The sequence below is a fragment of the Micromys minutus genome (assembly GCF_963924665.1).
Source record: "Micromys minutus genome assembly, chromosome: 2".
In the NCBI taxonomy this organism is placed as follows: Eukaryota; Metazoa; Chordata; class Mammalia; order Rodentia; family Muridae; genus Micromys; species Micromys minutus.
The window spans coordinates 42,831,693-42,855,993 of record NC_137971.1 but is presented as its reverse complement, the minus strand read 5'-3'; the positions used below and the strand labels follow the sequence as shown (position 1 = coordinate 42,855,993).

Genomic DNA, 24,301 nt, shown 5'->3' with positions numbered 1-24,301 from the left:
CCAAAGCCTTCTGTAAGACCAAGATGGAAAGGACAGAGAACTCAGCCATAGCTTAGTGGAAGAGTATGTTAGTGCAACCTGGTATCCATCTAGATGTAAACAAAACTGGTCTTCTACCTCTCACATTCCACAAAAATAAAGAGCAGATATTTTATAGTGGGTAATGTGTATTGCTGGTTAGAGATGTGGGAGATGGGTGAGAACCTCTGTGAGTTCATGGCCAGCTTGGTCTCCATAACAACTTTCAAGCTATCAATTCAGAGTTATGCAGTGAGAACGTGTCTCATAGATAGGTAGACAGACAGACAGACAGACAGACAGACAGATAGGGAGCAGGGGAAGGGGGCAAACACTATATTTGCCAGTTTGTGACAAAGAGCCAACATGTATTATTGAAGAGATTTCAGGTTGTCAAGAAGGAGACAAATAGTCCAATTTTTAAAAATGAGCAAAGGACATGAATGGGCAAGTCAGGAGGACACATAGTACTAGCAAGCACAGGAAGCAAAGAAACAGCTCTTTAATATCACTTTATTCCCTTCAAGCTGCCAAAAGCTAATGAGCAACAGTATTAATGCTGGAGGAGAAGTAGGAGATGGGAGCTGATGTTGTTGGCAGCAGATGAGAATGATGTGTGTGTGTGTGTGTGTGTGTGTGTAAGTGTACAGTAAGGGAAGTCATTCTATCCAAGGGAATAGTGAACAGCATACATGTGCAAGCTCTTTCTAAAGTAAGTGCTCATTTTCTCTGAGTTCCACCTTCTCCATCATCATCATCATCATCATCATCATCATCATCATCATCATCATCATCATCACCATCACCACCATCATCACCACTACCACCACCATCACCACGGTCTTATATTACAAGTAGAATCATCTTAGATGATCTTTCCCCCTTGGTTTCAGTTTTATGTATCCCAGCTGAGACTTGCTAATATAAGACTAGCAGGTTAAACAAGAAAAACTACCTGTGAATAACATGAAGTAGCAGACACAGACAGGTGTGCTAGGGTGGGATTGGATGAACACAGGCTTCTAATGAAGAAGTGGAGGTGCCTCCTCAGAAGAGATGTGTTTGGAAAAGAAATGACCCAACATTGCTGAGGTAAGAGATGGCATTCCTGGAAAAGGGGACAGGGTGCACCAAGGCCTTCAGAGAACACACAGTACATTTGTCGAAGATTCATTGGCAGGGCAGGCACGGAAGCTAAGCTAAAAGAGATGCACTATGTTTCCTTTTGAAAGCCACTGTCATGGAGTGATGCTTCTCCTGGCAAACAGGACAGCAGGGTCTCAACTTTAATTCTTTCCGGTGGATCCCAGCTCAGTACATCTTGTTGCCAGCGTCCTCAGCGCCTAGTGTCAGGCTGGCAGGGAATCATTCTGAGGACCAGTGCAGTTATCTGACTGTGGAGCCCACCATTGGCAGCCCAGTCTGTGAGGAATGAGGTACAGTAGACAGAAATGATGAGGAGAAGTACTGTCCATTAGTAAGCATTCCTTAACAGCTAGCCTTTCCTAGAAAGATGTTTCAAATATCATGACATAAAATTATTCTGATCTTATGTCCTAGATTGGTCAGATGTAAGGGAAAGAGAAACAAATAAATACAGAAATAGGAAACTACCTCATGTTAACCTGTTGTATGGTTCTTGGGAATATATATATATAGCTTAAGAAATGTTTTTTATGTGTATGAGTATTTTGCCTACATGTATGTTTGTACACCACATGTGTGCAGCACATGCAGAAGTAAAAAGAGGATGCTGAATTCCCTGGAACTGAAGTTTAGTTGTGAGCCACCATGTGGGTGCTGAAAATCAAACCTGGGTCCTCTAGAAGAGCAACCCTTAACTGCTGAGCCAGCTCTGCAGCCCCTTGTCTTTTTCTAAGTGTGAAAATCATCAAAGGAACAATTGAATGCTAGAGTTGGGCAAGTCCTTTGAATGGATTCCAGTCCATTGCTCTGCTCCCGGTTAAGAAAAGTACAATCTAAGTATGATGGGAGGGGCTGCAAATAACCCTGACAGATAATTAAAACCCAAGCAGCCAGTTTTGACTCAGAGCTACTAACCTTTCTGCTATATGTACTGTATGCTCTGAAAAATGCAGGTGTGGCTCCTCCTAGGGACCTGCCGGGAGCCCTCAGGACATGTGAACCAAGGAGCAGTGTAGGTCAGGATCCTTCCAGTTTCCATCTGCAATAGAAGCTGACCTGTGCCACATCTCTCCTTACCCAAACCCTACCTGAATAGAGCTGGTCTCCCAAGAGTGCTGACACACCTGAGAGCACAGGTGAGACCACCACTTCAGCTCAAATACCTGGCCCAAGAGGGACCTGCCCAGAGCCCTCAGGACACAGGAACCAAGAAACAGCCCAGGACAGGATTCTTCCAGTTTCCTTCTGCACCCTGGACCTGACCCTGTGCCACAACTCTCCATATCCAAGTTTTTCCTGGAGAGAGCTGATCTCCCAGGAGTGCTGACACAGGAGGGACAAGCCACTGTCAGACCCAGAAAGACCAGCTAACACCAGAGATAATCAGATGATGAGAGGCAAGTACAAGAATCTAGGCAACAGAAACCAAGACCACTTGGCATCATCAGAACCCAGTTCTCCCACCACAGCAAGCCCTTGATACTCTAACACATTGGAGAAGCAAGATTTTGATTTAAAAGCACATCTCATGATGATGATAGAGGACTTTAAGCAGGACATAAATAACTCCATTAAAGAAATACAGGAGAACACAGGTAAACAGATAGAACCCCTTAAAGACAAAACTCAAAAATCCCTTAAAAATTACAGGAAAAAATAACCAAATAGGTGAAGAAATTGAACAAAACCATCTACGATCTAAAAATGGAACTAGAAACATTAAAGAAATCACGAAGGGAGACAACCCTGGAGATATAAAACCTAGAAAAGAGATCAGAAGTCATAAACAAAAGCATCTCCAACAGAATACAGAAGATGAAACAGAGAACTCAGGGGCAGAAGATACCATAGAAAACATTGACACAACAATCATAGAAAATGCAAAATGTAAAAAGCTCCTAACCCAGTGCATACAAGAAATCCAAGACACATGAGAAGATCAAACCTAAGGATAATAGGTATAGAAGAAAGCAAAAATTCCCAACTTAAAGGACCAGTAAATATCTTCAATCAAATTATAGAAGAAAAGTTTCGTAACCTAAAGAAAAAGATGACCATAAACATACAAGAAGCTTACAGAACTTCAAATAGATTGGACCAGAAAAGAAATTCCTTCTGTCATACAACAGTCAAAATACTAAATGTACAAAACAAAGAAAGAATATTAAAAACAGTAAGGGAAAACAGTCAAGTAACATATAAAGGCAGACATATCAGAATTGCGCCAGACTTGTCAACAGAGACTATGAAAGCTAGAAGATCCTAGGCAGACATCATACAAACCCTAAGTGAACACAAATGTCAGCCCAGACTACTATACCCAGCAAAACATTCAATTACCATAGATGGACAAACCAAAATTTTCCATGAAAAAACCAAATTTACACAATATCTGTCCACAAATCTAGCGCTACAAAGGATTAAAGATGAAAAACTTCAACACAAGAAGGGAAACTATACACTAGAAAAAGCAGGAAAGTAATCTTTCAACAAACCCAAAAGATAGCCACACAAACATAATTCCACTTCTAACAACAAAAATAATAGGAAGCAACAATCACTTTTCCTTAATATCTCTTAACATAAATTGATTCAATTCCCCAATAAAAAGGCATAGAATAACAGACTGGATATGTAAACAAGACCTAGCATTTTTACTGCATACAGAAAATGTACCTCAATGACAAAAACAGACACTACCTCAGAGTAAAAGGCTGGAAAATATTTTTCCAAGCAGATGGTCCCAAGAAACAGTCTGGAGTAGCCATTCTAATATTGAATAAAGTTGACTTTCAACCAGAAGTTATCAAAAAAAAAAAAATAATAAAGGACACTTCATACTCATCAAAGGATAAATCTACCAATTCTGAGCATCAATGCTTCAAGTGCAAGGGCACCCACATTCATAAAAAAAAATTACTAAAGCTCAAAGCACATATTGTACTTCACATAATAATAGTGAGACTTCAACACCCCACTCTCATCAGTGAACGGATCATGGAAATAGAAACTAGACAGAGACATAGTGAAACTAGCAGAAGCTAACAGATATCTATAGCATGTTTCATCCTAAAATAAAAGAATATAACTTCTTCTCAGCAACTCATGGTACCTTCTCCAAAATTGACCACATAATTGGTCACAAAATAGGCCTCAACAGATACAATAAGATTGAAATAATCCCATGCATCCTCTCAGATCACCATGGACTAAGACTGGTCTTCAGTAAAACCAAAAACCAACAGGAAGTCCACATATCCATGGAAGCAGAACAATGCTCTACTCAATGATAACTTGGCCAAGAAAGAAATAAAGAAAGGAATTAAAGAAGTTTCAGAATTTAATGAAAATGAAGGTACAACATACCCAAATGTATGAGACACGATGAAAGCAGTACTAAGAAGAAAACTCATAGCTCTGAGTGCCTCCAGAAAGAAAATGGAGAGAGCATACACTAACAGTTTGACAGCACACCTGAGAGCTCTAGAGCAAAAAGAAGCAGATACACCCAAGAGAAATAGAGGGCAGGAAACAATGAAACTAAGGCCTCAAATCAGCCTAGAAGAAATAAAAAGAACGATTCCAGTTAACTTGGAATTTAGATTTGCTCTGGTTTTAAGGTCTATGGAAGACTAAAAAGTGTGATTAGTTTGAGGTGGTGTTCTCGCCACCTGTAGGAGCCAAGAGGAAAAGTGGGAGACAGATTGCCGAGAAAAAAAATCCAGAAGCTTTCCAGTAGGGGACACTATTGTCATCGATTTATGCTTGGAAGGATACTAAAATGCAGGACATTTTAAAGCCTGATTGGTCCGCACTTCTTAAGCTTTAAAGTAAACAAGACTTTGCAGCCAGATAGCACTAACCGCCAAGTTCTTACATAATGACCACAGCGCCCCACTCCTGCTTCAATTGCTTTCACAGAGGAAGCATTGACATCTCATTCCGTAAGGGTGCTCATGTCATATGCCAACTTGAATAGAAGGAAAAGAAGATTCTTTGCTGTGGTCCCTCAGGACCCCTTATCTGCACCTTAAAATCTGCACAAAGTCAGCGAGGGTAATTTGCTTTGTGCCTTTCCATTTGAGTTGCTAAGGGTGCTTTTAGATTTCCAACACCTACATGCAGAGTTCCAGGAGCTGTCCTGAGGCTGCAGTCTGGCTGCAGGGCTAGACGGGGAACTAGCCAGGTGTGCCAGGAAGGTGCCAACTCTTTCTACAAAGCAGAAGTCTTTTCCATCATCAAATGCAAAGCAGCCAGCGGGTTTCCACCCTCACCCCTCCAGTCCCCGGTCCCCTCATCCGGTGCCTGTAGGACAGTCCGGGAGGTGTTAACTAACCCTCTGCTCTTTTACCGGTCCCGGGGCAGCTGCAGTTCCTATCCCATCTGCACTAGGCAGGCAAGCTTCGAGAGCTTGCGCTAAGCCCAAATTGAGTTGTGGCATCCGGGAAGCAGAGTGGGAAGGTTTAAAAATTCCGAGAGTGAGTGTGAGCGGTAAAGAAGCTGGTGGGCAAAGCTCAGCCTTAGGTGGAGAGAGAGGTTTTGAGCTCAGCTTCTGGCATGATGTGTGTGACCTGCAGACGCCTGGCTTGGGTCCCCTAGTGCTCGGCCTCCACCCCTGGCACTGAGGTTGAGAATTGGCGAAACTCCTTCACCTGTCGGAACCCGGATCTGGCAGCGGGAAGGGGGCTGGCAGCTAGCGCCTGCTGGTTACAGCAAGCTTGGCAAGTGGCCCTGCCTGCACTAGGGCGACACCGCCAAAGAGGCAAGTGTGAGATTGCTCCGCACCCCAGCCTCTTGTTGCTCTCCTTTGTCCCCAGGCACCATCTCCACCCCAGGCTGGAGGTAGGTCTTCAGGCAACTCTTGCAGACACCAAGGCTGAAAAGGTTCGAGACGCCCCGCCTCCTCCTGTCACTTAGAGCCATCAGTCCAGGAGGAACCTTCCATTCAGCAAAGTGTAAGGGTTGAGGTTTTCGGAACTTTGCATACAGGGACTAGCTGGCCCTTTATCTGCAAACCACGCCACACCTGCTGCTAGCCTGCAACGCCTACAGTCCTGGAGACACCGCTTTTGCAGCGGCACCAACGCCCCAACTTTTGATTCGCAGTCTGTGCTGTCTACCTGGTGCAACACAGCTACAGTGTCCTGGGGCGCACATCTTCTGGAGACAGCACTACTCAAAACGCCCAGCTCTCCTCTCCCTCCCAAGCGCGGGATTGGGTGCCTGATCCGGGACCACACAAGTTCCCAGGACTCGCCAGACCTAAGGACTGCCTTCGAGAAAGCGGTTAGCCCCGGACGTCCGAGACTCTTGCTCCATACCATAGTCTGTTTAGGTGTTTCCTCTTCAAACCCTGAGCTTGGCGCGGATAATCAGCGCGGCTCCGTCGAGGTGGCAAGCCATGGCCGGCTGCTGCTGTCTGTCTGCGGAGGAGAAAGAGTCGCAGCGCATCAGCGCGGAGATTGAACGGCAGCTTCGCCGCGACAAGAAGGACGCGCGCCGCGAGCTCAAGCTGCTGTTGCTGGGTGAGTAGCCGCCTTTAACCAGCGCCGCGGCTCTGGTGTTCGGGTCCCGGCTCCTTCCCGTCCCAATAAGCCTGGCCAGCCGCTTGAGTTTCTTCCAGGTCCCTTCCTGGCTCACAGGCGCTGCCACCTCCGGGCTTAGGCACAGGTCTTTTTGCACCTGGGGAGCAAAGTGACCTTAGATCGCAGACTCCCAATATCTCAAAGCAGGGCTCGGGCTCGGGCTCTTGGGCTCTTGTTTGTCCCCACCCTTATTATCGCCCCCATCCCCGCCTGCTTTTGCTCTTGGGCTCTCAGAAGGCGGCTGCTGCTGAACCCCCAATCTGGTTGTTGGCTGCTGGTGGTGCCGAACTGCCTGGCTGGCACTTTAGGTTCGGTTCTTGTTGGGGGTCTGACTGCAGGCGCCTGGTGCAGCTGCAGCATAGTTTTTACCTGGCAGGTGAGGTCATGTAGGAAGGGCCTGTCCTCACCGGGGAGGAAACCCTAGAAACTGACAAACTTGAGAAAGGGGGAAAATGATAGCAAGTGAGCCTCGGAGGTGAGGCCCTACTGCTATCCTCTCTTCTGAGGCCAATGCCTTCGGCCGGTGACCTCCTGTAGCCCACATCAAGAGAGCAGCTTAAGCCTCCCTTGGTCCACCTTAGTTAAAGTTTGATGTCCTGGCTACCTCAATCAGTGCTTCCTCAGGCTTTTAGAGGGTCCCTGCAGAAGTGTTATAAAAGAAGAGCTTAAGGCCTGATTCATCCCCCAAAGCAAGGTCTCTTTCTTCTGGCCTGTAGAACCTCATTAAGCCCATCCATTGTTGGACATTGTTTCTTTCACCCCATGCCCGGCTCCCAAATAGCTGCAAGTATTTTAACTTGTTTTCTCCGCCCTTCCAGGCCAGAGTCTTCTCTTTCACCTTGTGCTTCATTATTTAATTAAGCAGTCCCATTTGAAGACCTGGAGGAAAGACGAAGGGTCTGTAGAGGGCATTTAGTTTGCTCAGCCTTCACACAGAGCAAGGGAGCCCAGCCCTCTACTATGTAACTGGCTACTGCTGAGTTTAAAGGGCCTCCTTTGGTTTGGTTTTTTTTTTTTTTTTTTTTTTTTTCCTCAGACCTGCAAGTTCAAAGGGCTGACCACCCAGATTCCATACTCCTGACTCTTCTCTGAGGCCAGAGCAAAGTCCCTGCCAAAAGGACTCCTAGCTTATGATTAGGGTCTTATTCAGTGAGGAGAGACCCGGTCAGGGGAGGAAACAAAAAGGATAGCTGTTTGCTGAGTCTATAAAGGAGCTTGGACCCATATCTTGAGGTCCACAGCTATGCCTAAGTGGTCCCTGAGGTGGGCGGAGTGTGGGGTGTAGATGGGAAGGAAGCTCCTGGGGCCAGGGCTGCTCATCCAGAATTGGAATAGGCCTAGACACTAGCCAAATCCTGCAATCTGGTGCCAAGTTCAGCTTGTCAAGTGTGTAGTGCTATGGTTTGATTGACACTAAAGGTGATTTAACTATGCCTTCATTTGACTCCAGATGCATACTCTCTCTTGTCAAGGGCAGACTAAACTCTAATTCCCTCCAAGATATTTAGATTTGTGTGAAGTACTGTTAGGACTATACTAAGAGCTGAACGCCCCTTGGAAGGCAAATTAAGTAAGCAGAGACATAGTGTATTGCTGACCGGCCTATTTGGCAGACCCAGACATACAAAGTAGAGGAGGAATGCTTAAAGGCATACCATTTCATTTAGAAGTCACATTTAGTCCAGGTAACTGGACCTGCAGACTCTTGTTGCACTCCTGACTCCTTAAAGCACTTCCTGTTCTCTTCTCCCAGCTGAGACTATTGACAATTTTCCTGTTCAGAGGTAGATTTCCAAATCCCATGGAGCTACTAGAGCTTTGAGTATGACCTTAAAACTCCAGGATTTTTCCATCTTTAGAGGGTTATGGTGTAGTCCAGTTCTCAAGTTAAAGGAAGAGGCTGTGACTCAGAAGATTCGGGAGCCAGGGGAGGATGTGTCTAAGTCACATGGGATGGAACTTCACCAGCTTCTGGATTGGATCATTTGAAGGCTATGTGTCTCGGATAAAAAGCCCCAGTTCACAAATGGGACTTTGGGATCCTGTGTGGACTGTGTTCCCAGAAGCCATGGACTCTCAAAATGATGTATGTGTCTGCAGCTGGTGTTTCTGAAGTGTACTTACTATAGGGCAGCAGAGTCCTGTCTGGGCTTTATAAAGTGTAAGTCAGCGTCCAGTACTGAGGTTGTCTGGTTACAGCCGGTGGTTGTGAGATATTGGCAGGGTGCTTTCTTGACAGGAGGAGATAAAGACAATAAAGCATACAGTTGAATTTAGCAGAAATTCCTTCTGATTGGACAAAACTGGACAAAACCCAAATAGTCCTAAGAACACCAGTGGAAAATTGGTATCCCTGTCTTGTACATCGACGGGGAGGTGGAGCTTGGATTTGGGCCCCTGGGTCCTGTACCTGGAAGTTCATCATTCCACAACCTCTGTAGCTGTCGTGGTAAGAACTGGACTGTCCTCACACTGATATCTTCGCCAGACCACAGATAAAATCTCCCAGGGCCTTGATGTAGAGGTTGGAGCTGGACCCGAAGGAGTGTGGTGTTGTTCCTACAGACAGATGCAGAGCCAAAGGCATTGGGTACAAGGAGAAACTGAAACTTCCATGTGAGCTATGGCTGCAGACAGGGTGACCAGTAAGCTCAGATCAGTGAGTTCAAAAGGAGGAACCCAGGCCAGAGATAGCAGTCTCAACTCCTTGAGGAAGAAAGGATAGTTCACTCTGGACCCTCAGCCTCTTGTTGCACTCCTGACTCCTTAAAGCACTTCCTGTTCTGTCTCCCAGCTGAGACTATCAATCATGATGGTGACAGAGAGCTGGCCCAGCTGGCCCAGGAGCAGCAGCTGAAAAGCAGCCATAAGGCTCTGTGCTGTGGGATCCAGGGGATGCCCTTGTGGACAGAGGTGCCAGCAGCCTTGAATCCTGTCCTGAGCCTGGGTGGAACCTTTGCTAGCCTTGAGGCCTTAAGCCTAGGGGAAGAGACGAGGCAGACTGGGGGGAACAAAGGAATTTATGAACTGGGGCCCCTGTAGCTGGACTCTCTGTGACTTTACTTCCCAATCAGAACCACTACTCGCTTTTCTAGTCGCCTGCAGAAGACAGGGCCCCTCAGTTTGGACCCTGAGCTTGGCAGAATTAGGGTGGGTGCTGATATTGGGATAGGTAGACTGACACTTGAGAATTGTCAAGGGCTCTATCTATCCCCAAGACTTAAATAACCTTCTGTAGCTCTAGTTTGGATTCTGGTGACAGCAGGACACCCAGGACTGGTCAAGCTCTTGTTTCAGTAGCCCTGTGAAGATTGTCTCCAGTTGGGAGCCCACTGTGCTTCTCCGAGTCACCAAGCGTAGGGAGGAGCTTGAGATTCCCACCTCCCTTTCCTGACCTTCTCGTTTCTCACACCATCTGCTAAAGTGCACACTCCTGTGGCTTTGGCTTGCTCTCGGCTTCGGTTGTTTGCGGCCTCACACCCGTGATCCTGAGAAATGATTCTTTCTGGGGACAGAGGAGCTACAGAACAGTAGCTTCCTGGTGGAATGGCAATTTAGACTCGTGCTAAATATTGGCAGGTTTGATAGATTCTGTTCTCGGGATGTGAAATGTGAAGTCAGCACTCCCAGGCCCCACAACTCTCACGGACCCAGATTTCACCCTGCGTCCGGGAGGTGCTGATGTGACTATTCAGTACCCAGGGTGGTCCTCAGCCTCCTCCAGGGTAAGCCACATGGTCAGGTCCCATCCTCACAGGTCACTTCTGGAGTGGGTGCTGCTGCCAGTGGATCCAGGGCCCTTTGACTGGGCAAAGGAGATGAGGTTGATAGACACAGTGTAGATCTTAGGGCACTTGGTGAACAGAAGTAGGTAACTGTGAACATAGAGGTTTGGACACAGATCCCATGTCCCCTTTGTCAGAGGCCTTCTTGGTTGTCAAGTGAGATACCAGGGCTAACTTACTGAGGAGAAAAGGTTCTCATCTAGAGATGCAGTTTTCTGGTCAGTGAGGAATGGTGCAAAAAGCTTGTCAGCTCAGTCTTAGTCTAGTATAGCCTGAGTTGCTTTCAGGGCTTCCCATTGCCACAGTTTCTGTGATCGATCTTCAGGTGACTACAGTCTCATAATGGCTGGCATGGCCTTCTCATGAGGCTTGTCCTGGGGAATCTAAGCCCCCCTCCCTTCAGGCTCCTACTTTAGGGAACAGCCCACAGGTCAGCCTCAAGTTTGCTGAGAGCTAAAGTGGAAACCTAGGGCTACGGGGCAGTTGCAGCATCCCAGAGCCCGTGAAGGAGACTTAGGCAGACTGAGTGGGCCTCGCTAGGGCTACCTAGGAATCACTGCAAGAAAGAGGCTGGGGAGAGCTGAACCCAGCAGCTGGTGGGTTACAGAGAGACCATAAACTGGGTACATGCTGAGCACCTCGATGGCCACCACTGGTCCACAGGTAATCGGGTTCCTTTCTTTAAGAACGGGCTCAAGCAGAAGCTCAAGAACAATTTTACTAGTTTATAAAAGGAGAGGAGGAAGGAGAGATCAGGGAAGAGGAGGAGGGAAGGCAATGGGAGGAGAAGGATGGGAAGGGAGGGAAGAAACACCCAGGCAGATAAACTATGAAATCAGCAGCTGCCTGGGGGAGGGGAATGGAGGGAAGGAGAGGAAAAGACAATTTTGTTTCAGCTGGTGGCTGGTGTGGAGGTCAGGCACATGGCAGACAAGCAGCCACATGATGGGAGACATTTTGAGAAAAGAAACCCACAGGTTTAAGAAAAAGGAAAGAAAGAAAGAAGGCAACATTATGCTTCTCTGAGGAACTTTTTTAGTGAGCTGACTTACAAGCTGCATAGGGATTCTGGGAAGAAAAAGAACAGTACCCCATCAAAGGACTAATTGTACTGCATGCTCTTTAGTATGGCTTAAGGCAAACCTGCTGTCTTAGGGTTACTGCTGTGATGAGACACTATGACTAAAGCAACTCTTATAAGGACAACATTTAATTGGGACTGACTTACAGGTTCAGTCTATTATCATCAAGGTGGGAATATAGCAGCATCCAGGCAGGCATGGTGCAGACATCTACATCTTCATCTGAAGGCTGCTAGTGGAAGACAGACTGCCAGACAGCTGGATGGAGGTCTTAAAGCCCATGCCCAGAGTGACATATTTATTCCAACAAGGCCACACTTTCTAATAGTGCAACTCCCTGGCCCGATCATATCAAACCATCACACCTGCTTTCTTTGACCCAGTGAACTACTTTGCCCAATTAAAATGTTAGGTCTCCATCCAGGTTGAAAATTCTATTCTCTTTATCTGACTTTTTTTTTCTATTTTAACACCACATGAGAGGTCTATAAACATGACTTGATTAGTCCATCTCAGCCAAACAAAACATATACCCTTCATGTGGGTACATACATGGGAGGCAGATTCCCAAGACAACTTCTCTGTATAAATGATTGTCTTAGCGTGATTATTGCTGTGATGAAACACCATGACCTAATTCTACATCATTATTCATCATTGGAGAAAATCAGTACAGAATCTCAAATGTGGCAAGAACCTGGATTCATGAGCTGGTGCAGAGGCCATAGAGAGGTGCTGTTTACTAGCTTGAAACTCATGGCTTGGTCAGATGCGTTCTTATAAAACCCTGCACCACTAGCCTAGGGATGGTACCACCCACAGTGGGCAGGATCCTCCCCTATTAATTACTTTATTAAGATGATGCCCTACAGGCATGTGTATAGCATGATCTTATGGAGACATTTTCTCAATAGAAGTTCCCTCCTCTCCAGTGTTAAGTTGGCAGGAAACCAGCTAGTGCAGCAATAGAGAGGTTTTTTTTTTCTTTCTTCTGTTCTGTATTTTCTAATATGTGTGGAATGCACATGAATTTCATAGCAATAAAGTTTGGTTTAAAATTAAAACAAACACCAGCACTGATAGGTGCTGTTGTCAGTGTAGCAAGCTTTAATTCTGGCCAATAGCAGTTGAATGAAGGAATTGTAGTCTTTCTTTGATTTTAGTTCCACGAGGCTTGGTGAGGTGTTGCTTATCAACTGAGGTGAGTGTTTTCAGTCACAAGGGTTGCTAAACTTGGACATAAACTTCATCTTGCAACTGTCTGGAAGGAAGGGGAAATGGCATTTAAGTCAATTACATTCTTCTGGCATGGCCACGATGATACAGGTTGGGAAGCTTAGGCAATGGGAATTGATTCTCCCAGGCCAGAAGCTGCAGTCCACAGATCAAGGTGCTGACAGGTTTGTTTAATCTTGAGGCTTTGGCTTTGGCTTGCAGACAGGAGACATGCTATGTCCTCTCTCGGTCTTTCCACCATGAATATTCCTAGTATTTTCTCTTCCTCATGCAGGGAGTCCAGTCCTGTTAAATTGGACTTTAAAGGCCTTTAAAAAATATTAATCACCTCTTTAAAGACCTTATCTCCAAACACAGCTATTCTCTAAACTGTTGGTGGTTGAGACTTCAAGAGATAAATGTCAGGAGGGTATAATTCAGCCTATAACGTCAACAGTGTTGGGAAGACAGCCAATCACAGGGGCCAGTACCTGTGAATTCCTTTCTTGGCACACTTCTCTCAGGTAAATTTATCTTTGACTATGGCACAGAAAAGTACTTCAGGACAAGTCAGGATGAAGCTAAGTTAGTGGGTTTATTAAATAGAGACTCAGGCTAATACCTGGCTCAGATCGAAGTTCGGAAGGAGGGAGATGTCACACTGACTTTTTCTTCTTGCTATGATGAAATCATCTGAGAAGAGCAACTTAAGGAAGGAAGGGTTTATTTTGTCCCACAGTTCCATTGTGTGGAAAGTCCAGGCGGCAGAAACTTGAGCTAGCTGGTCACATTGTATCCACAGACAAGCACCAGAGCACAGACTGTCTGTACTCAGTCAGTCAGCCTCAGTCTTTGTATCCAGTCTCTAAGACCCAAGCATGAGAATATTTCATTCTCCTCAAGGTTCTTCCCTCATCAATTGACCTATTTAACTCCAAAGAGACCAACCTAATCTAAATAACTCCTCAAAGATGTTCCAGATCCTGTCAAATTGACATTAAACATCCATGAATCATCACAACAGGCCGTAAGAAAAGGGATGATACAAATCAGACGTGGGTAACTTACAACCAGGGCTAAGCAAAGTTTAGAAATGAAGTAGATAAACATGAGTGGGTTTATTTATTTCTCTTGACGATTTTCCTAGCTGGGGGAATGGAGGCTCACAACTATTGTCCCATGGGGAACCTGGAGGCAGAAGAATCAATATTGGAAGCTCTGTAGTAAGCTGGATGCTAGAAGGGCCACAGGGACTCTGTCTTATAAATTACATTTATAAATTAAGAATAAATTCTTGTCATCACTGAAGTTGGCTTTGCAAGGTCCATTGTTTGGGTATAAGCATGAAGGATGAGAGGCTGATACAGCTAACATGCTGGCCTGCACTTGAGCATTCTGGTCCCAGCCCTAAGTAGTAAAATCCTTGTTCAAGATGTCACTAGGAAGGCCAGCACTGTCTCTGAAGGAAACTCTGATGTTATCAGTTGTGTTGATGGCTTTGAATACAACTGATGGCAGAAATACAAACTAGACCACGGGATAAGAAGCCCCTTTTGCTCCTGTGTCCCATTAATGCTCCACGTCTTTCTGCTCTGCCCAGTAACAGTGTGGGAGTCAAAACTGGTTTCGTTTAGACTTCTGCTTCCAAACACTGGCTCTACCATTGCCGGTGAACATGATCCTTTAATCTTTGTCTGACACATTGTGTGCCTTGAACTCTTGTTGACCCATTTTTTTTTTCCTTTTTGGAAATTTTCAGGCACCAAGGAGATATCATCACACATTTTAGCTGACCAATTTCTGGCTGTGTAGTGCTTTGTTTAAATTTTAACAAGTAGCATTTTAACAGAGATATTTTGCTTTGTGTTTCTTTCAGAGTTTCCTGGACTGTAAATTGATTTTGGTCACTTTTCTTAGTTATAATAAATAATAAAACTCTGGGTCTAAACAGGCATTATTGAATAAGGTAAAACAAAATCTTCCCCTAAAACTAATTGTGGTCTCTGGGTAGGACAGTCCTAGGGGTAACACTGCATGTTACTTTCTTTGCAGAGGTGACAGAATTTCCTGAAAAAGTTGCGTAATAGCAAACACGTCCTCTCCTCCTCAGTTTACTCACTTTTTCTCCAGAGGGCTAGGCTAGTGCCCAGTTGAGAAATGGGATGGGTGGATGGAAAGATTGTCACAAATCTTAGTGGTCATCCTGACATGGCGGCACAGGGCAAGTGGGTAAGACAGGGGTCACTTTGGAAGGGTTTTATAAAGCCGGGGCTGTGAGATAGTAGTGACCGACTCTTCATAAGCTAGGGCTTGCATGGTCCATGCACCAAGGAGAGATGAATACAAACTCTCCTGCTAAAAGCAGATAGTGAGGGTAGTCTCAGGATCTGGAATAACATGCATGACTCTCTGGGCAGGATTGCATCAAGTTTTTGTGATTTAGGCCTAATTGTAAAATAGATCTTAATATAGAGATGATTAGTATGCTTTGGCCAAAATATATTTCTAAATGTTGTATAGCTTTCTCTGTGGCTGCAATGAATGGGCCCCAACTACCAGATAAATGACGTGCTCCATCCCTAATGCAGCAAACCCTGGGGATTTCTTAAGAGGCAAAGGCAGGTACCCATTTTCTTTTTGTCTGTCTGTCTAGGACAGTTTTTTGACTTTTTCTCTGTACTTTTTATTTTTTTGGTTATATATGCCAATATATTTTGATTTTTTAAAAAATTGGATATATTTTATTTACATTATTACATCAAATGTTATCCCCTTTTCTGGTTTTCCCTCCCTATTCCATCTCCCTTCCCCCTGCTTCTATGAGGGTGCCCCCTGCCCACCCACCTCCTCCCACCTCCCTGGCCTGACATTCCCTTACATTGGGGCATCAAACCTTGGCAGAACCAAGGGCTTCTTTTCCCATTGATGCCCAACAAGGCCATCCTATGCTACATATGCAGCTGGAGTCATGGGTCCATCCATTTGTACTCTTTGAATAGTGGTTTATTCCCTGAGAACTCTTATTGATTGGTATTGTTGTTCTTACGGGATAGCAAACCCCTTCAACTCTTTCAATCCTTTCTCTAACTCCTCAATGGCTGGCTGTGAGCATCTGCTGCTGTATTTGTTATGATCTGGCAGAACCTCTTGGGACAGCTATATCAGGCTCCTGTCAGCAAGCACAGGTCTGCGTTTGTTGGTGTGTGTGGGCTTGATCTCTAGGTGGGGCAGTCTCTGAATGGCCTTTGCTTCAGTCTTTGCTTCAAACTTTGTCTCCATATTTACTCTTGTGGATATTTTTGTTCCCCCATCTAAGAAAGACTCAAGCATCGGCACTTTGGTCTTACTTCTTCTTGAGCTTCATGTGGTCTATGAATTGGATTGAGTCTGTAGAATGCTTTTGGCAAGATGGCCATTTTTACAATGTTAATCCTGCCAATCCATGAGCATGGAAGATCTTACCATCTTCTGAGATCTTCAATTTCTTTCTTCAGAGACTTGAAGTTCTTGTCATACAGACTTATTCAGAGTCACACCAAGAGATTTTATATTATTTGTGACTATGATGAATGGGGTCATTTCCCTAATTTCTTTCTCAGCATGTTTATCCTTTGGATAGGGGAAGGCTAATCATTTGCTTGAGTTAATTTTATACCTAGCCACTTTGCTTAAGCTGTATATCAGATTTAGGAGTTCTCTGTGGGAAGTTTTGGGGTCACTTAAGTAAACTATTATATCATCTGAAAATAGTGATATTTGGACTTCTTCCTTCCTAATTTGTATCCTTTTGATTGTCTATTTGCTCTGGCTAGGACCTTGTGTACTATATTAAGTAGGTAGGGAGAGAGTGGGCATCCTTGTCTAGTCCCTCATTTTAGTAGAATTGCTGAAAGTTTCTCTCCATTTTGGTTGATGTTGACGACTGGTTTTCTGTATGTTACTTTTGTTATGTTTAGGTATGGGCCTTGAATTTCTAATCTTTCCAAGACATTTAACATTTAAGACAACACTTTCAAGGTATTTTTCATGTAGCGAAAGCTACCAGCTCTAAGTGTACAGATGGTAAACCTGAGAATTTTATAAACATAGGTATAGACATGATCTTAGAACATTTCCCCATCCCTACAAATGTCCCTTTGTGAAATGGGGTTATTCCCCCTCCTCAAATCACTTAGTTTTAACCTCTTCTATGGAAATACCTTTAACTGTCTGAAGAACACAAGAATATGAACTTAAGCTGCCTGATGCTTTAGTGAGTAAGAACACTTACTGTGTAAGCAAGAAGACCTGAGTTCTAATCCCAAGAACCTGCATAAGAAGCTACATGTGCCTACAACCTCAATGTAGTGGGACAAAGACAGGTAGATCCTCAGAGCTCATTAGCTCAACAGCATAGCTGAAACAGTGAAATTCAGGTTCGCTGGGAGACCCTGCCTCAAAAATAAGTGCAGAATGATAGAGGAAGATATTTGATGTTCCTGTGGTGTCTGCATGTTCATGAATCTGCACCAACATTCGTATGTACATCACACACACACCACAGACACACACCACAGTCACATTCACACACACCACAAACATACATGCACAATCATATACTTATACACTAATACATACTACAATCACACACACTCACACACCACAAACACCCACACTCACACATACACACCACACACACACAGACACATATATACTCACACACACACACAGAATTACAAACTACTCAGGTATATTCTTTTCCTAATTCACTTGCTGTGTAACTTGTGCCTCTTTTTGTTCTCATTTGTGTATTTTCTCCAGAGTGTGTCATATGCACCATAGCCATTTCCTCTAATTATATCCATGAATTGTTCCTAAAACAGGACAAAAATCTTCCATGAGCACAGTCCATTTGTGAGCCCTTGGTAAGTGTAATCATGGTAGGATATTTGCATCCAGCCTGTTCCTCATATCCTAGATTTGTCAATTAGCCCAAAAATATCCCAAGTGCCACTGCCTCCTTCCAAGCCAGGGTTCAATGTTAGCAGAGAGATCATGTTCGATACTCATGTCCTTTTGTTTCTTTCACCGCAACATTTTACAGGCTCTTATGACATTGAATCTTTGAAGAACACATTTCTTTCTCTCCTCTTCAAACCAAGCCTTTAAACTTTGTCTAATTCTTTTATGATGATAGTCCAGCTGGGCATTCTTGGCTGGAATGCCCCGTTGAGTGTTGTGTCTTTCAAAGGGTTACACTTGAGGTATGTGGTGGCCACCTGCTTCTCATTGATGACTTTAACTTTGATTAGCTAGCCAAGATACTGCTTGTCCTGTCCCTTGAGCCACACAGTTCCTTCTCAAAATGTCCTTCTCTGTAACCTCCCCCTCCCAGGCCTCGAATGTGTTAGGTACATTTTGTGTCCCTCAGGTACATTTCCATATACCAACATATTCTTCTTATTTACTAATCATTTTGTATTCCTGGCTGGTTAATTGTATTATGTGGTGGCTGTGGAAATATCTTCTGTGTCCAGGAGACCCCCATTGCTCATTGGTAGGCACTTGACTGCTTAAAAGCTTCCCCTTTGCCTCTCTTTGCTTCTGTCTGTCTTCATCCATTCATTTATTACGTTGGGGGCTCATTTGGTTCTCAAGGTGTACAAGATTTGTGCAAGGAGAGCCCTTCGGAGCTGGCCCCTGTGGCGTTGTGACATGCTCTCTTCCTGGTACAGTGAGATGTTCCAGGATCAACTTGTATCCGCTTTGTTAGCCTCTAGCTGCTTCTGCAAGGACTTTGATCACTGATAGGGAAGAACCTTCCCTTACTTTTAAGATGCTTTAATATTTGAGACAAAACCCACCAAATCCATCTCCTATCCATCCCCAACACCAAAGTCCCAAAGAGTTAAGTTTTTAAACCATGCCGCTAGGAGATGAAAGTTTTGAGGCAGTAATGAGTCTTCAACTATGAGCAGATACAAAAGAGGAAGGACTATCAGTGAAGTTTGGAGGAAGGCAACAGAATAATGCTCTTATCCTCAGTGCCCCCTAAAATACGCTTTCCTGGCTAAGAAAGGACTTAGTGGAAGAAGCACTTGGTGTGCAAGCATGAACACCTGAGTTTGAATCCCCAGAACACATGTAAAGGCAGGCATGGCTGTGCATGTATCTGTAATTCTAGCACTCCTGCAGTATGGAAGAGGCAACAGAATTTGGAAAATCTTGGCAGCCAGATGGCCTGGCAGCTGTGAATGAGTCTCTGCTTCAAACAAGGTACAGGGTGAGGGCCGATGGCCACAGTTACCCTCTGATCTCTCTGTGCACCACACTGTGCAACATGCCACACTCATACCATGCAAGCACACACACACACACACACACACACACACACACACACACCCAAGCATATGCACATACATATACACAAGCATATGCACACACACAAGCATATGCACACACACACAAGCATATGCACACACACACAAGCATATGCACACACACACACACATGCACCCAAGCATATGCACATACACACACACACACATACACACACACACAAACATGCACCCAAGCATATGAACATACACACACACACATACACACACACACACGAACCCAAGCATATGCACACACACACAAGCATATGCACACACACATATACACACACATGCACCCAAGCATATGCACATATACACACACACAAGCATAAGCACATACACACACACACACATACACACACACACAAACATTCACCCAAGCATATGCACATACACACACACACACAAGCACATGCACACACAGACACACACACAAGCATATGCACACACACACACACACACACACACACATACACACACACAAACATTCACCCAAGCATATGCACATACACACACACACACACAAGCATATGCACACACACACACAAGCATATGCACACACACACACACACACACACACACACACACACACACACTAGATTTGAAAGATGCTTTGTAATCTGCAGAATACTTTGCTTTAATCTGTATCCATAATATCTCCTCCATAAAATAAAACAAACAAAAAACTTTTCTACAAATTTCCCTCTGTGACACGCTGCAGGATGGGCCAGCAGGGAGAAGGGATTCCAGGAATCTCTGTAGCAAACATACTGTGCTCCGAAGATGAAGGTGGGATTCATTCAGTCTCATAGAATTAAACCCGGATTTGAGAAATGAAGATTGGCAGAGGATCACTAGCCAGGATGATTGATGTGGGTGACCTTTCTCAGCCACCACCATTCTTCCAGAGTGACAGAGTACTCTGGCTTGAATTCCTTCCTCTGTGGGAGGAAGGACACGGGGTATATCAATCCTGGCCAGGGGACATTCACTCCAGACATGGTGGCCACCAGGATTCATGCTCTGAGGCAGGGGTTCCTGGGAGCAAGGTAGCCTTGACTGTGTTCACTGTCAGAGGAAAGAAGCATTCTGTGGGAAGCTGAGGATGCTGAGGACAGAAGATACAATGGCCGCTGCTGGAGCTTTGACTTTCCTGACAGTGGCTGGCTGCCCGCTGATGTGTAAATTAACAGTGCTGGCCAGGATCCTTGGTTGCAGAACATTTCAGCAGAAGAATAATCTGCTAAGAGGAAAGTGGAAAACTGGGAGTTGATGAAAATTGGACAGCAGACTCAGCAAAATGGCAGGCTTCAAGAAAGCCTTAACACAGAGGGCTCTGGCATCAGCCCAGCCTGCCACCAACAGCCAGGTGACTCCACAGAAGACCTGTAGCTGCTGCTAGCACTGTACTGGACACTGATGCTCCCCGCATCTCTCTTCATTGTCTGTGGGAGTTGCTGTAGCCCTTACATCTTTGTATCATTTTTCAGAGCTAGAGGCCATTTGATTGGACCCACCCACTAGGTTGCTGGGGGTGTCCTTGATGATTAGGGCATAGTATTGGAGGCCAGCCAGCCTTGCTGAGTTCAGCATCTAGGTTCTATATGCTATAGCATCCTTGAATTAGTCTAATTTTCTCATCCATTAACTGAGAATAGCAAACACACTGAGTGCATGATACTATGAACAATTCAACAGAGTGAGTCACTATGTTTGTGATGTTTATCACCTGGCACGCAGTACTATTAACTTCCAGCGCTGGTTGGCCGGGGCTGATAGCACATGCTGTTAATCTAAGCTCTCGAAAGAAAGATACCTAAAACGTTCAGCACTGGCTGAATAACCATGGGCTAATCTTGAGAGTCTACCATACAAAGAGGCCTGGGCTGTTGTCTACTATTTTTTAGAATTCCACTCCTCCCCACAAAAATGGCTGCTTAGATGCCAGGCAGTCCCAAGTGACAAAGGTCCAAGGCAAAGATGTGAGACTTTCATAAAGAAAGAAGTCTAAGTGGGTTGGTAAATGCAACCAGAAATAAAAAATCTGATAGAAACCTTCAGACAACAGAAGCATAGGACGGAAAGGAAGCAGATGTCTTCAAATCTGAAGGCACAGTTAACAGTGCTGCAATCATTTCTGGTGTTTCTTTTTTATTGTGTGTTTATTTTATGGGGATATAAACATGTCACACATGCATCCTGTTATCCCAGGAAGCTCCCACAAACCATTGCCAGCCCTGTCTCTGGCACTAAAGTCTTCCCTAAATTTCTGAAGCTGTGGGCCCAGGCCGACAGTTACAGCCCTCCTGGATCTCTGTGGTGTCCATATTTGCCTTTCATGGTCCATCTGAAACTTAGATCGTATCACACTGATGCAACCCAAAGCCTTAGAGTAAGGTTCCAAAACCTCTCAGAATGCAAATAGCATGGATTTTTCTTTCTCTGGCTCACCATCCTCAGGCCAAGGTTCACCTACTTTCTGGTTTTGAAAACAGTCTTGTTTTTGTTGTTGTTTGCATCTGACTCTCTGAGCTTGCTTCTTTTTCTGCCTGGAACATTCATCTGTTTCTTACTCCCACTCTTCTGTCTTGACTGTATCTTTTTTTATCTTCAATCTCTGCTCAAAGTTCAGTCCTTGTCGGCAACCTTTGCAGCTTCAGCTCCTAGTTGCTTGATTCCATTCCCCAGTTTAGTTGCGTTGTAGTGTCCATCTTGAAACAGACCTGCAGTTCCTCCACTCTAGATTACAAACTCCTGAGATGGGGGCTGCGCTGTTCAGTCTCTGAGTCCTTCTTGACAGGCACCACATGAGCACATTAGGACCTGTACAGGTCATTGACTATAACATATCATTTATTTAAAAGGACTTCTTGTTAATATGCCTAGTGTGCAGGCTGGGTTTTGTTAACGCGACACAGACCTAGACATGTCTAGGAAGAGGGCATCTTAATTGAGAAAATGCCTCCATTAAGATTTGTCTGGAGGCAAGTCTATGGGGTATTATCCTTATTAATGATCAGTGTGGGAGTTCACAGATTACTGTGCAGTGCCATCCTTGGGCAAGTGGTCTTGGATTGTAGGACAAAGCAGGCTAAGCAAGTCATGAGGGCAAGTCAGGCAGCTGCACTCCTCTGAGGCTTCTGCATTAGCTCCAGTCTATAGGTTTCTACTCTGACTTCACTCGGTGATATACTGTTACCTGGAAACATAAGATGAAATAACCCCTTTCCTCCCCAAACTGCTTTTGGCCATAATCTTTATCACAGCAATAGAAACCCAGAAACACCCCCATTTCACAAGAATGTAAAAAAACATCAAATCTTCATAAATGTTAAGAATTTTGTATTACTTAGTAATAAAACTAGAACACAAAACTAATAAGTTGGTCTTATTTAAGTGGTTTTTTTTTAAAAATAAATTTAAAAAAAAAAGAAAATTAAAAAGTAGCAAAGAACAGCAACCCAGGATGATGCTTTCTGGAGTATGAACAAAAGAGGTTCTTCCTGTGTGCATGGTCCCTGCTAGCACTTGCTGTTAATCACAGTGAGACAGAAGCAACTTTAATGATGGGATAGCCAAGCATGTTCCGATATACATAAAAAAATAGGTTGAAGGAACTTATCATAAAACCAGGTACACTGAAATTATTAGAATAGAAAGTGGGGAAGAGCTTAGAACACATAGGTACAGGGGAAATTTTCCTGAGCAGAACCCCAATGGCTTATGCTTTAAGATCAAGAATTGACAAATTGGACCTCATAAAATTGCAAAGTTTCTGTAAGGCTAAGGACACTGTCAAGAAGACAAAATGGCAGCCAACAGATTGGGAAAGAATCTTTAGCAATCCGACATCTGATAGAGGGCTAATGTCCAATATATAGAAAGAACTCAAGAAGTTAGACTCCAGAAAAATCAAATAATCCTATTAAAAATGAGGACAGAGCTAAACAAAGAATTCTCAACTGAGAAATACCAAATGGCCAAGAAGCACCTAAAGAAATGTTCAACATCCCTAGTCATCAGGGAAATGCAAATCAAAAACCAAACCAACCAAACAAACAAACAAAAAAAACAAACCCTGAGATTTTACCTCACACCAGTCAGAATAGCTAAGATCAGAAACTTAGGTGACAGCAGATGCTGGCAAGGATGTAGAGAAAGAGGAACACTCCTCCATTGTTGGTGGGATTGCAAGTTGGTACAACTACTCTGGAAATCAGTCTGGTGGTTCCTCAGAAAATTGGACATAATACTACCAGAAGACCCAGCTATACCACTCCTGGGCATATACCCAAAAGATGCTTCAACATATAACAAGGACACATGCTTCACCATGTTCATAGCAGCCTTATTTATAACAGCCAGAATCTGGAAAGAACTCAGATGTTCTTCAATGGAGGAATGGATACAGAAATTGTGGTACATTTACACAATGGAGTACCACTCACCTATTAGGAACACTGACTTTATGCAATTTGCAGACAAATGGATGGAACTAGAAACTATCATCCTGAGTGAGGTAACCTAGTCACAAAAGAACACACATGGTATGCACTCACTGATAAGCAGATACTAGCCTCAAAAGGCTCCGAATACCCAAGAAACAATTCAAAGACCTTATGAAGCTCAAAAAGAAGGCCAAAATGGGGATGCTTCAGTCCATCTTAGAAGGGAAAACAAAACACTCATGGGAGGAAATACAAGGTCAAATAGAGAAGAAACAGGGATTGAAGAAAAGGTCATTCAGAGACTGACTTACCTGGGGATCCACCCCATATGCAGCCACTAAACTATTGCTGATGCCAAGAAGTGCTTACTGGAAGGAGCCAGATATGGATGCCTCCTTAGAGGCTCTACCAGAGTCTTACAGATACAGCTGAGCGTACTTGTAACTAACCATCGGACTGAACACAGGCACCCCAATGAAGGAGCTAGATAAAGGACAGGAGGAGCTGAAAGGGTTTGCAACTCCATGGGAAGAACAACATTATCAACCAACCAAACCTTCCACAGCTCCCAGGGACACCAACCACTGAGCACCATGGCACCGGTTGCATATGTAGCAGAGGACAGCATTGTCTGACATCAATGGGAAAAGAGGCCTTTGGTCC

The 24,301-nt window shown here is 44.4% G+C and overlaps 1 protein-coding gene across 1 annotated transcript in view; it reads left to right on the top strand.

Moving 5' to 3' along the window:
- Positions 1-6,563: 6,563 nt before the first annotated feature.
- The window catches only part of GNA14 (G protein subunit alpha 14), a gene marked incomplete at its 3' end in the record, with an annotated part of 182,648 nt that continues 164,910 nt past the window's right edge, over positions 6,564-24,301 (top strand). The window contains exon 1 of the mRNA XM_080911248.1: positions 6,564-6,689. Coding sequence (XP_080767374.1) covers positions 6,566-6,689 — 124 coding nt within the window. The 5' untranslated portion in view covers positions 6,564-6,565. The remainder of the gene's footprint in view (positions 6,690-24,301) is intronic.